At 32.7% G+C, this 14,929-nt stretch overlaps 1 protein-coding gene across 7 annotated transcripts in view; it reads right to left on the reverse strand.

Moving 5' to 3' along the window:
- The window catches only part of CFAP54 (cilia and flagella associated protein 54), a 99,978-nt gene that overhangs the window by 23,683 nt on the left and 61,366 nt on the right, over nt 1-14,929 (reverse strand). For 6 of the 7 annotated variants that reach the window (XM_080596220.1, XM_080596219.1, XM_080596221.1 and 3 more), the window contains 10 exons: nt 13,429-13,515; nt 12,257-12,379; nt 10,776-10,829; nt 9,227-9,431; nt 8,794-8,888; nt 7,102-7,271; nt 2,602-2,689; nt 1,714-1,852; nt 628-782; nt 246-431 (listed from right to left, as the gene is read on the reverse strand). In XM_080596220.1, the coding sequence (XP_080452346.1) occupies nt 246-431; nt 628-782; nt 1,714-1,852; nt 2,602-2,689; nt 7,102-7,271; nt 8,794-8,888; nt 9,227-9,431; nt 10,776-10,829; nt 12,257-12,379; nt 13,429-13,515 (1,302 nt within the window). The remainder of the gene's footprint in view (nt 1-245; nt 432-627; nt 783-1,713; nt 1,853-2,601; nt 2,690-7,101; nt 7,272-8,793; nt 8,889-9,226; nt 9,432-10,775; nt 10,830-12,256; nt 12,380-13,428; nt 13,516-14,929) is intronic. The other variant, XM_080596218.1, reaches the window with a different exon arrangement.

The following is a 14,929-nucleotide window of genomic DNA, read 5'->3' on the forward strand; positions in this document are numbered from 1 at the left end:
TAATATTTTTTAAACTGTGTGAAAATATCAAACTACTTAGAACTATGAATATCCATGATGACTATGCAAAAAAAAAAAAAAAGTTGGTAAAATGAATTACTTCTTTATACTATGTAATCTAGGGAAAATTAGACTCATCAATTAATAGGAATAGCCTTTTTAATAAATTGTTAAAAGAGCTTCCAGAATAGATGAGTTAAAATTGTTGTAAGGATTTGAAAATGCTATGTAAATCATATACTCACTGCTTTAATGGTAATTTCATGTGCCAAAATTAGTAAGTTTAATGGTTCCGCTGCAGAAGAACAATATTCTGCATCCCCTACTGTTTGCAATGCTAGTATGTCTGCCAGCAGAAGCATACTTTTCACAAGAGTCAAAGAAGCTGGAGAGAAAATAAATGTATCCTCTTGGAGTAAACTGATGATATCCTGTTTGGACATAGATAACATAGAACAATGTTGTTACTATGTTTGCCATCTGTTTATGAGGACAAATCACAAAAAATGAAAAAAACTCTATTGTAGAGGCATTATTTCAAGCTTATTTAATGCTGGCATCAGCTGTTCTGACTCCACAAAAAAATGCATCAAAGAAAAACCAACAGTTTCTCCTTTGTGCTCAAACCTGCAAAAGTTTAATGCCTGCCACGGGACATCTTTCTTGCAGGTCAAGAATAGCAGCTTGCACCATCATTTCAGCCTGAGTCTCAATATCACCAAAGGCTTCCGCCTCTATTATTACTTCTTTTATCACACTTCTGCGTTCAGCCACATAATTTTCTAAAAGAAGGAAATACATGATTAGTAAAACTACAATAGAAAAGACTTTACAGTATCTTATTCCATTCACAGAAAATTATTCTTATTATTATGTTAGAAAACCACTAGAAATACAGATGACAATACAGATTCCACATTATCATTTCACCAATTCTGTGCCAAATGTGTTCTCAGAAGAAAGAAAAACTAAAGAATGTTTAAGTTGTACATTCTTTAAATTCATCCAAATGCATTATTTGTATGTTAGCCACCAGCATAATTAATTAGATTTTGCAGAGCAAATGTCACATTCAAAAATCTGATCTTAGCATTGCAAAATAGCAACAGCCTTTACAGGAATTATCCAGAAGAGATTCATAGAAAAGTTTGGCTACTGACCTAGACCGTGATTTTGATACTTGAGTGAGTTTCAGCTTTTATGTTGTTTATAGAACTAAGTAGGAAGAATATTTTTTTTTCTATCATCAAACTTCAATAAATGTACTTTGTAGTATCTCACTTAAATCCTTAGAAGTAAAATAATCTGGAACATAATGTTTTCATTTATAGGTGATATAAAAAGTGAAAAAAGAAAACTTACATTTTTAAAACTAGTGGTATGTTGCAAGTGTGTTTTGTTTTGCTTTGTTTTGTTTTGTTTTTGTTTGTTTTTTAAACAAGCATACCTATTTAATTTAATTACACTGATTACATTTCAAACTTTTTACAGCACAAATGATTGTCAAAAGATTATGACCATTAAACATTAATGTAATGTTTTGTTTTTATATGCTCTAGGGAGAGATTATACTCAGAAATACATCTTCCTTACTGCATTGAATGAATTTAATGCAAATAATTGCACAGTAATCAATGTTAACGTTTTTATTTATGAATAAGAATTTACTCTGCCCGTTATACTCCAAAAGCCTAAACCAAAAAAGGGTAATACCTTCCATATAACCAATGCCGTGTATCTGCGTTACTAGTGCAGTCACTAACATTTTACGACACCTTAGCCACAGATGCATATTCATATGATCTTGTGCAATTGTACTGTGAGGCAGTTGACCATCTTCAGCACAAAAATCCTAATAAGTTCCAAAAGCAAGAGAAATGTTACTTTGGGAGTCAACTACTTCAATACATACAAAGCAACAGGATAGTATTCAGTCTAAAATAAATGAAGTTAGTACAAATATATTACAAATAATAAGATAATCATAACAACATACTTATTTGAATGGTAGATATGTTGTGGGGGTTTTTTTTGTTTGTTTGTTTTTATAAGACAGGCCCATTTATTTTATTTAACTTAAAATCTATAGAAAATTTGAAATATGATCAAATTAAACCAGCTTTAATGGGAGAGTTCATTAATATATCTATATATTATATGCACATGAAAAACACAAGATAAGCTGAAGCACCATATGATGAACAGCTCATGGAGAATAATTCTAAGAGTTTGGACTTCATCTCGAACAGGAACATTGCTCAAAACTCTAAGGAACAGAATGGTCCACTGTGGTTGTAGATCGGGGTCAATATCAAGTTCTGTTAACCTAAACAGAGATTAGAAACAAATTTCTAGGTTTTGTTCTCTTGTTCCTGGTTTTTCTAGTAATTAGAAACAAATACTGATGTAATATAGTACTGGGAGTACTGATATATGACATTAAGCATGTCATACGTCATTTTCTCCCCAGTTTAATGGCAACCATGTAATACAGATGACTGCTATGTTCTAACTTTCTGAAAGTCTCTTAACAGTACAAGACTTCATATACTAAAAAAGTCGTGTAAATCATATATCCACACATACAAAACACTTCCTTACATTCTTTTTTTCTTGAAAATGCGTTGGTTTCATCCTAAAAATGTCTGCGTCTTGAAGAAGTCGAATTGCAGTGAAAGCCAAAGCAACACTGTGATACAGAACAGTATTATTAAAACAGTGATAATTATACTCACTATTATATGCTTCCATTATAACAGATACTTCACGTCTGACTATATCAGAGATGTCTATAAGCAGCTATCAATGTTTGCTTCATTATAATAACTTGCACTAAGAGCATATTCTGAATTTGTAGGCATTGCAGTACAAAAGTGAGAAAACAGCAGTAAGAGAAATGGTTTTGCCAGACATAACCTGATACTAATGGGTAAGCCAAGAAATACAATCTTCTGTTGGAGCAATCAAAGCAGAACTCCACTCTAAGTTTCAGTTACATATGTCTTTCTTCAGGAATGGGCTTTTAGAAATTAAAAGATGTAAAAATACTGAAAATGACAAAATACATTGGGAGAGTTCAGTATGTCAACCACAACTAGAGAGCTACAAAAACACTTTCCTCCTTAAATCCTTTCCAGACTGCATGTTATTCATTCTGTTAAATCCCCATGACCAAATAATCACAGGACTTTAGTAAACACCATCAATCAAAACTCGAACCAGCTGCCATCCTGGCATAACCTTGCCAATAAGCAATCACATGATATTGTGATATTGAGTCTCCTCCCCTGCCCCAGCCCCATCAGAAATCCTTTTCTGGACTTCACTCCAAAGAGCATCTAGAATGATACAGACACTATTAGGACTGGTGAAGCAATCAACTGAACACCACGTTTCCAAAAATTGTGACTTGGGATTCCAAAATATTGTCAGATTTCTTGAAATATTAATTACTATGCTTTTTTTTTCCTTTTTCTTTTTCATGTTTTCTTTTTAAAGCTTTCAGAAACACTGTTCAACTTCCATGACATCTACAAAAATGGATGGCTATAACAGTAGACTTGGTGAACAAAAGTATTTTCAGACAGTTGCAAAACCAAAAAAATTCTGAGAAGATTTTTTTAACAGGATTTGTTGCCCAAAGAACATGCTGGTCCAAATATTCTGAGAAGTGGAAAAAAATAAAATAAGTGTCTCAAGGTATTAGTTTTCCGTCTCTAATTGTACATTTTCCCCTACATTTGTAAATATCTACTTTCCCAGCTCTTCTCTAAAACATTTTTAGTTTGTTCACTTTGAAGTACTACTTTTTCTTTACCCACTGAAACATATTCTCCTAATGATGCAAAAGTACTTGAGAGTATCCCTAGCTCACCTCAGAGATTTTTCAGCAAGTTAATTGTATAACCAAAACTCAAATTATCTTGAAGTCTTTTTAAATAGAGAGGTTTTACATACAGAGATTCTCTTTATAGAGAGACTGGCTGCTATGAAGCAAATGAAATAATAATTTATGAATGCCTTAAGGCCTTCTTACACTGCCAGAATAGCGTAAAGAGCTTTTAATGCAAGATGGATTCAGGCTCTGTTTGAATATACCACTTTTGAGAAGTGCTAGATTAATTGTTTTAAAGGCCAGGTTCTTGATTCATTCACAAAGAAGTAAGAAGAAGAGTTGCACTACTCTGAAATTATTCACATTATTCTGGCAACTTACATCTGACATCTGATGAATAACCTCCAGAGATAAGAGGGTAGTTAAATTCCTTCTGCCATTTCTGATTCTATCCTGCTTGTTGTTTTTGTGATGCAGAACTGGATGGATTACATCAATTCAGTACAAATAGACCCCAAAGTAACAGTGAGAACCAAAACTGTTAATATCTTGCCTTTCAGCTCTCAGAATTCAATACTTATGAATCTCCTTCATCATCCGTTTACCTCAGTTTTATTCAACAAAGTGAAACTAGAATAAATCAATGTTGAATTTGATGACAACCTTCTCTCTAACAAAGGAAAAGATGAAACAAAATTTGCTTATAAAAGCAAAACAGACACTAAGGATATTGCAATGAAATATCCCAAATGCTTTTCTTTCTTTTTATTAAGAGTTTTCCCCTGAAACTAGGCATCAAAGTTAAAATTACAGCAAAATCTGACATTTTTCAAAATGCTGTTTGAGATGCTATGGCTAACGTTTCTCAAATAAAATGAAGAAAGTGCAGCAACCAAGAGTATATACAGGGTTTTAAGAAATACTAACCTAACTTTCTGGGCACCGCAACCTCCAGTTAACTGTGTTGTCAACATTTATCAATTCTGAAAATTAGGCCATTTTTATCTACATGCTTATCTATAAATTTCACCATTAAAATGTAGACCACAAGCCCAAGAGTTCATATATGTATTGTTTTAAGCAGTCATTTACACACATAAGCAGATGAGTACATATTTAGGTAATTAGAAACCTCAAATACTTAGGGGAGACACTGTACAGATATTCTCCTTGAAATCAGTGTAATTATTCCTATAAATAAAGTTATTCTGAGGTATCAATTTTTTTTTTTACAAGACAGAGGCTGTAATGTAGAAGTTTCCCTTGATGAAATTTTTGTGGCCCTCTTTTGCTGTCAACAAGAGTGATGTGTCTATATATTTCCCTTGACAAAATACACATCGTTTTATCAGCCGAATCAGAAAGTGGCAAGACGATCAAAATAGGAAAGTGCAGCTGACTATAACAATTTCACCACTAAGTCACTTTGCCAAAGGAAAAAAAATGATGAATTTCTGTAATATCATGCAAAGTTTGATTTCTAGGCTGGCAGGCAGGAAACATTCAGCTGTCCGAAGGAATGTTTCATTTGTATCTGAGGTAGATAGATCAGCAGTTTCCATGGAAGGCAGTGCAATAAAATTGTAAAGTGGGGGGGGGGAGGGGGGGGGCAGAATTTGTTTTGTCTGTGGGCTGTTTGTTTTTTTTTTGTGTTTTTTTTTTTTCCTGTATTCTGACCACTATCAATATATATGACCCATTAAACACCCATCAAAAATTTGTGAGTCCCAAAAAATGATACTCAAAATTATTCAAATCCATTGGAACTCTTGATAATGTAGAAAAGGTTCTTCAATTTGAGACAAGTTATAAACCTAGAGAGAAACTACACTCTAGAATACAACTACATGGCAAAATGAAGGGTCTTGCACTGAAAATGGTTTGCATACTGGAACAAGTTTAGCAGGGTGAATGAGTTTGGGTTGATACTCTACTAACACAGATTTTACCAACCCTAGTATCAAGCTAACACGGGCTTATTCACATGATGTTGCATAAAATTCTGTATATTGGTCCTTAGTTGATAATATGAAAATTGTATAAAATCCACACGGTACTTAAAACACAATGAGACCACTGTCCAGGGATTTGTTGTTTTCTCTTTCTCAATTTTCTCAAACTAATCTAATTTGAAAAGCACTGAATAGATAAATATTTCATGATAAGAAATGTCTATGAATAGCCTAAAAGTTCTTACTTCCCATCTTCACGGATAACCTTACTAGCCTTGATATGAATTATTATAGTCCAGACACATGAACTTTTGGGAAACTTCTAGACTTTAAAATAATATAAGAAAAACTAAGGTGAAGGATCATGGTGCAGTACTCTTTCATTGTTTTCCTTTCAGTATTCTATCCAGCATTATGATTTTCCTGTCCTTATTAATTCTTTTTTTTAATTGCGGTAGCATAGCAGCAAAAAAGGGACTGTGCTATTTAAAGGCTATCTGATTTGGAGCTTTGTTTATTTGCCTAGGATAGCTGGGAGAAGGAAAACAGTTTGCCTTTGATGTAGCAGAAAAAATTTATTTTTCAACATCTCTAAGCTGTTAATATATTTCTGTGTGCCCCATGTATTCAAAGAACAGCACAACTGTAGTTTCTTGGAGTTCTCCAAAATAAATGAGAACCTCAAAAAAAATCACAGAATTTCAAAATGGTAATTTGGAGAAAATATCTGGCAGACCATGTAAATACCTACCAATAGAATTAGTACCTGAAGGTTACATCAATGATTTTTAATCGAATTTATTATAAAGTATAATGTTAACATTTTAATATTTTAATCTGACAGCAATAACTATATAAAAAGGAAATGTTGTTTTAGGACAGTAATGTAGAGCTTTTCGGAAGGAAGTAGAATTCAGTAATTAAGAGATATCAAGCTCAGTGGCCTGCTAAACATTTTAAAATTATAAAAAAATGCATGACCTAACAGATCCAGACTTTAACAAAAACAGTAAACGCTGCAGCTTTTTATTTGATTTTTTATAAAACTGTATCACAAAAACACTGCACAGTGAAATCACAGGCCAATAACTCATGACCTTTTAAAAAGTAAGATAAAGCAATAATAAAAAATGAAACACCAGGATAACTTAACATTTGTGGGTACTTTAATGGGCTTATTATGTTTTGTTGCTAAGATTTAGAATATTTATGTAACTTTGTAGACATAAAGGATTCAAAGATATTGCTAGATTTATTTTTTAATTTACCATAGTCAAGGCTGTACAACACAAGGTTGTTCATAATTTTACTTACCTGAATGCTGCTTGATGCCGTTGTTGAGAAATAGCAGCAAGCTGAAGTTTGGCCTCAATAAGAGCTTCTATATCTTGAACAGAACACTGGGATATCTCCCCATCATATTTGTCTTGTATGTTCTGCACAAGATGGTTAAGACTTTCTTCAGCTTCTGTCAGTAAAATTCCCTAGAGAAAAATACAGCATTGAAAATTGAAAAGGAGAGAGAAGGAAAGAGAGAAAAGGTATTCTATTCCATTATAACCTACTACCACTACATCCTGGAACAAACCAACTTTAATACAGTGTACCTTTTCTTTAAGTAACTGGGGTTTATAATTTTGATTTTGCACGTTTACAGATTCAATGTGCTGAAACTAGGAACATCTTAACTGTGCTTGTACTATTTATGTTCAACTACACCGTATATCATAAGAGAATATTTTATGGGCTCAATAATTTTTCATTCCTATCATTATCTTACAGCTATACTTGATAATTTTATACTGTACTTTTAGAATTTTATACAATAAAATACAATATTGAAATACAATATTAAAGAGGTTGCAAGAAGTATTACATTCTTTTCTATCTGTACTCTGACAGATCTGTGAGAGTAGTATGTATCCTGAAATTTCAACTGTAATTTACACTCGTTCTGACAAACAAATCTGTAAGAAACTGCGAAAGCCAAGTCTAAAACAAAGTTAACTTTATGTAAAAGCTCAGTTATGGAAATTTCAGCAGAATTGAGAAAGAATTCAAAAGTTTGTATCATCCAATATCTTTCTTTTGCCAGTTTGCTCAGTGAGTTCTGAGTTCTATTTTAAAAAAAATTAAAAAATAAAAATAAAAACAAATAAATGGAATGGTTGAACAAAAATCAGAAGTGTAAGAAATATATTATGCCCCTTAGATAAGCATGATTCAAATTAATTTAACATTTCTATTGTAGTTATTCTGGAGATGCTATTTTCAAGCTACATCAAAACTTTTAAGGTTTCTAGTCCATTCTAGTCCATGATATGTAGCAATTGTCATTCAAAACCATTCACCATTTCACCAGATGTATTTCATACAGTATTCAGTTTGTTACAATGGCCAAAAGTAAATACTTCTTAAGTGGAAGGCCTCTCTGACAGAAGAATATGTCAGCCCTCAGTTTTTGGCTTTTCATTATGTGAAACTGACAAGCATGAAGTTTACAATTTACGAACAAACAAACTGACTAAGAACCTGTGGTATTTTTCTCCAAAATAAATTAAAAGAGAGAGCAGGATGAAAAAATTGAGACATTTCACATATGGTAGAGAATTCATTTCCATTTATTTGTAGAGCATACTGTCCCATCAAAGTGCCTGATGTTCTACAACAGCCACCTCTGAAAGATGATTTTATCCTTGAAATTCCATTCAGTCTCTATTCTTGTTGCTAAAACAGTCATACTAAAATCTGATTGTGACAATATGGACATTTATACAGAATAAACTATCCTGTAACCACTACACGTATTTGAAAAAGTACACTGAACCACAAAGACTTCATGTGTGGCTAATAAGATTAGAATCAAATTAGAAACAGAAAATTCTAGTCCCCTTATTCATGTCATTTTACCGTCATAATTTCTGTTACATTGAAAACATTAGCAAAGTTTTTGGAACAATCTGAAGTTTTTAAAGCTTTTTTTTCTAAAAAAAAAAAAAAAATTACCTTCAGCATGGCCATATTTAATTCATCTTTACAGTCGACGAGCTGCACCATTGTGCTTCTTTGTTCCTGTTGTCTTGAATTTTTATCAGCATTAACTGTCAAATGCATTTCAAATGAAATTTCAGGTAACAGAAGCAGAATCAAAGCATTTTCAGAAATTTCAAGAATATGCCCTTTTTTCTCTATTTCAATATCAAAATAAGGTCAGCAAAACTGGAACGCGGATGTAGTAATATTAGCTATATTGGCTAAAATGCCTGGAAAAATCTTAATGTTTAATATTTCAAAAAAAGACTTATATGTTCAGCAACATCTAATATAAATATTTTTTAAAATATGACAGTTTAATGCATATGCAGTTATTAAAAGTGAAAAAAAACTATGCTTGAAAGGTTGCAGAATACATCCACTTTTCCACCACCCTTATAATTACCTTTTACATTTGAGGCTGTAACTCCTCTTGGCTCGTTATCAGCAGAATAGATGTGTTTTTCCACTTTTTCAGGTATAGTATTTATTGTGGCAGATAGGCAAATGATGAAATGCATTTTGGCTAAGGTTAATTTATTCATAATTTGTTGGTTGCACAGTGGCAGCATTGTTAAAGACAGACTCCAATTAAATATGTCTTCCAGTACCTACAAGAAAGTTAATAATTGGGACTATTTGAAATGACATATCTTACACTTTTCTTTGTTCAGGGCACATTCTGCTTCTATGTTTATCAACAGTTAACATGAGTAATATTAGTAATATGATCTTAGTCATTATAGATTAGTTGATGTTTTCCTTCCCAAACTTAATTCACCCCCTAGCAGCACTTGCTACAGCCTCAATGATCCATTTTCCCGTAGAAGGTGCATCTATTCCTCTGTGTGAGTTCTTGTTTTCTACATTGTTCATAGCGCTCTTTTAGCTAGGGTAAAGCAAAAAATATGGAGGTAAATGTGCAGTTCATAAATTGTAACTCAAAGGAAACTCTGCTGCTACAGTTGACCCTAACTAGAAAGATGAGGCAAGGAAAAAAAAATGTTATTCATTACAACATCCTTTTATCTTGAGTTTACCATTCTCACTTTATATTAATAAATTTAGAAGCTGAAAGTCTATACAGCTTTGCAAAATCGTGAGGGGACAAATAAGAACTCCATACAGAATGTGAAGTGTTCAAATCAAAAGTTCGAAATAAAGAACAACTTCACAAAATAAATCTGAAACAAGTGAAATCAAAAGCTGTCAAAATAGACATCTCATTTCTGTCTTCTAATATCAACTGTTGTAGGAGACACAACCATACTGTAAATAAAAGGGATGAAAGTGGAAGGGAAAAGTGTTTTGATTTTTTTTCTACTTCAGCAGTTTGTCTTTATGGTACAGCTTCTTTTCCTCATTCTGCTAACATTTACCTCTACGGGCTCAATGGATCTGTGACAAACAAGTGAAAGAAAACAATTAAAATGAAAAACAAAAACAAAATCTGGATGAACATGTAATTTTAATTAAAAAGAGAAATGACTATTGATTAATTGGTTTACAGATTCACCTCCTTTCTTTTTTTTTCTTTCCTTTTTTTTTTTTTTTCAAAAAAGAGAATTAGAACAAACCTACAAAGACAGCTCTGATAGAAATTAAAAGGCCAGATGACTGATGCTCTTGGTATTTTAGCAGGATGAAAAACAGAACCTACATATCATGATGAAACATCAATAATTCTACCAGTATGCTTTGCAAAGACAAGGCACAGATTTGTACAAATACCATTCCCGTCTGAAAAATGGCGATAATGAAAGTTGCCTCTCCCTTAAGAGGTCAGTCATAAAAATTAAAATTTATGAAATGGTAAACTGTTGAGGATGTTTTCTATTTACTGCTTTTTGCTAATAAGATTTATTTTCTCAACCAAATAATCTCTAACTGATGCCAGTGAAATAAACCTTTATGTATAGCATATAAATTTTAGTATATTCAGATTATTTTTTTACCTGTAAATTTGTAACAGTCAAGAGAGATTTTGAGGAGTCAAATCTCTGTAAGGCCTGTAAAAATGGACAAAATATAAAAAAAAAAAAAAAAAAGAAAAAGATGTGCTTGATATGAGTATAAAATAAGCAAGTTACCAGAGCAGTAGAAAAGCATAGTGCATTTCCAACAATACTTTGAGGGCTCTGAAAATACCAACAATTACTTGGCATCTATGGGCTTTACATCTCTGAACAATAACCTGAGACCCAGATCTATCCCTGCAACTCCTATGCCATTCACCAGGACTCTTTAATGTGAATCAAGCCAAGAAAAAGGCAGAGGAGTTAACCAAAAAAAATCCTCTTCCAAATTCTAGGAACTCTACAGCCACCAATCACCAGTTGTGTTTCATGTTCTTTACATTTCTGAGTCCCAAACCTAACACCAGACTTAGCATGTGCCTCCACCGCTATTCAGCAGCACACAGAACTGTGAATGGAATGAAAGAAAGAACTACAGGTCAAAATGAACTTGACACTTCAACGGTCCCTCGAGGGCTATAAAAACAACAGATATTCTTTGGGTTATATGTGCTTCAATTTTCTGAACCCTAACCCTAATTCCAATCCCTGCTCAAAAACCCTTTACCTTTTCACCAGGAGACAAACCTGTCTACTGAGGGGAAAGAAAAGGTAGAGTTAAAGATCATTTCCAGCCTTCATCCTAACTGAGAGCTCTACACATAACTGTCAGTGGTGTTCTATTTTTTATTAATTCTTTTATTAACTCCAGTGACAGATGTAACCCTATACCATCCCTGTCATTCCCTGGAAAGTGGGTCCTTCTCATTCTGGGAGCTGTACAAAAGTCCAGCAAGCACTTATCTTCTATTTGTGTCACACCCTAGCCAAAGTCCAAATGGTGAACCTTCTCTGCTGTTTACCTAAACACTCATCTGTGAACCCCATTAGGTGGGGTTCATTAAGTCAGGTGACAAGATTGACCAGACCTCATCCTAACTCAATGAGCTCTTCAGACAATACTCAAATTAAGAAAAAGACTTAAAGATGTATTTTAACCTCACTAGCATCAGTAAGGATTAAATGTATTCCTTACTGTAGCCATGAAGAGAGAGATTGTAGAATCACCTCTCCAGTGAGGATGCTAACTCATTAAGGCTCAACTTTGTGAAAACGTAATGAAGCTTGTACTATAAGGAAAAGCATTAGACTTCAGGTTTTTATCTTCCCCTGAAGTTAGTAAGAAAGTGACACTGGCAAGTTAAAAACATCAGATTGTTTGCTAAATATTTTCATTTTACTTTTTAATATATTCATTTTTAATATATTTTTTTAACATTTTACATTTTAATATTTTACTTTTGTAACATTTAGGATTTTTTTAAGAATGTGTAATGACTTGCAGATTTGGATTATTATGCAGTTTCATGAAGAGAGCTGAGTGTTACGGTTCAGTCAAATTATACTTTATTGGTGTTTACCTTCATTTGTTCAGTTTTTCTGTACCCTGACGGTATTTTCCATGGAATTCTTTCTCCACAGTTAAGCAAAGACAGTTCATGAAAGGCCTCCGTAAAAAATCCTATATCTGTAAGTACTTTGATCTGTGAAAAAATAACAGAGGCTTTGGTTTAAAACAAACAAACAAACAACAAGAACAAAAACAGTTATTCTTTTTGCTCAAAACATAGTATATTTAAAGGTAATTTTCAAGTAGATTTGGCTACTGGAATAGTACATGGATGGAGAATGTGCTTCAGTGGAAAGAAATTTTTACATCTTTTACTGAGTAAGTGAAATCTCAAAGATGGGTCTTTAAACAAACGAGGAGGGTAAAAGAACAACCCACCACATTCTTCAGAAACATGCTCCTGACAGAGGAAAAGATTTTAATTCATCTGGTTAGAACTTTGAGTGACAGTCCAAGATCAGCCCCTTATCAAAATCAGTTTCACAGATGTTGCTCGTCTTAGTCTCATAGCACTCAGCTGTTCTTCCTAATCCATATCAGCATTTCCTGAAAATACCTAAAACCAATAACACTTCAACTCTTACTACAAGTTAGATTCTTTTGGAAAAGAAAACAAAAAGGAATTATAAAAAATAAGAAAAAAAAGTGAAAACACTAGTGAAATGACAAAAGTCTGTTCCAGAAGTCTGACAACATGGTTTCACCAGGATACTGACAACAGGTCTGGAAGTGAGCATTATGAACAAATAAATTATTTATGTTTTGCACTTAGGTAAACATTTAAAAGAACAGTGGAAGAAGATAAAAAATATCAAGTAATGAGTATGGATCTAAGGTGGAAAAATCTTTAATGATCATATCTTTAATGTTAATATGTGTTAAATGGAAAGTAGAAAAAAATGATGGAAGTATTTAACAGTCACTGTAAAACACCAGCATTAAAACTGTCTAAATAATTCTACATCCTACAAAAATTAAGAATATAAATATTTGCAGTTAGAAAGTTGTCATATTCTACAATCTATTTTGCTAAGAAACACTAAGGATCAGCTGAACTTTAAAGTAATGCTTTTCATAGTAGTGATATATGAAGAAATATTAAATCAACTGCATTTAACAAAGAAGTGAAACATTTATTTCAAATACAATGTGCAGTGATAAAAAGAAAGGATCTTTGATTACCTTGAAGATTCTTCCTTCAATACATTTAGCTGGGTCCTTACAAATCTCAGAAACAAAGTATTGGTGTAATGTGAACAATGGTAAAATCTGTAGGAAAATATTAGGTCATCTAGTTATAAATGGCATAAAGCTTACAATTATAGAAATGTACTTTGCAATTTTAGATCACAAATACATTGGTAATAAAGGAATACCGCTTTCACTGCCACGTCAGAATTAACACCACTATTTCTCTTACGCTCTATGAAGGATGAACCTTTTATGAAGTTCTTCAGCTGACTAAAGCTAACCCCTAATTCTTTAGTACTATCTTATATGAGATACAAAAAGTAGAATGCAAAGTTTCTCCAAAATTATTCTCTTGGTTCAAGTTTGTGTGTTTTTTTGGTTTGGTTGTTTGACTGTTTTTTTTTACTATACTGTTGGTAAGTAAGAGTGTAAAGATATTGATAACACGGGTTTCTAAAACTGCCTGCACTTTGATGCCATAACTTTTTCTGTATAAGTAACAAAACAATAGAATGTTGTGAGCTTTAGAAAACAAACACAATGAAGTCTAGTAATTGTCTAACTGAAATGATACCAGTTGTAAAAATAAACTGGATGCTGATGAGACTTATTGACAAATTCATTTACTTTCATTTCAAATTGAATACTTTTGTAGGGACAACAACATGAATGTTAAAAATAAATAAATCACACTTTCTATCAAACACACACTGTATTTATTATTATTGAAGACTTCAGAAAAAGCAGATTATTTCCTAACAGATATATTTGCTTATTCAAACTGAAAGAGCTTCCAAATTTTAATTATTGTTCAGCTTTTACATTTTTCTTCACTTTATAATGTCCCTGAGCTTGGAAAACGCTAACAGCACTGTTACTTTCTTTGTCAAATGCACTTTCAGTTTTTCATAAAGTAGCTTCAGAATTTGGATTACAAAAGCTTCAAGCAAATATTTTAATTGTACCCAAACAGTTTCCAAATGCAATTTGAAGTGCTTCTACAAAATGAGTCTCTGAAGTTTTTTTGTTTTTTTTTTTTTTAATAAAACTTTAATCCTGATGTATTTTGATTTTTGTTGAATCTTCTTAGTGCCCACCATCCAAAACATTCATACACATTAAACATTCAGTGGAAATGAAGCTCTCATCCTGCTGAAACTGTTGTCGCTTTGACCATGATCTATGGCCCAGATCTATATTCTGCTAGTGTAAGTGCAAAAGGAATCAAAAATGTGCATGCCATGTGAAGCAAGCAGTCAAATTAAATGTCCCTGCCTCCAGGTAGCTGTCTGCTCCTTGATCTCACTTGATCTCCCATAGTGAGGGCAGTTAGCCAGAACTTAATAACAAAGTGAACTCCGGTAAAGCAGGATGGAAAGAAGCAACAACCAGAGATAAAACAGACATTTAGCCTGAAGTTCCAGAAGAAATCAATCAGACGAATGGCTTACTGATCAAAAAAAAAAAAAAAAAAAAAAAAGAAAAGAAAAGT

Source organism: Anser brachyrhynchus (assembly GCF_964034855.1).
Source record: "Anser brachyrhynchus genome assembly, chromosome: 1".
In the NCBI taxonomy this organism is placed as follows: Eukaryota; Metazoa; Chordata; class Aves; order Anseriformes; family Anatidae; genus Anser; species Anser brachyrhynchus.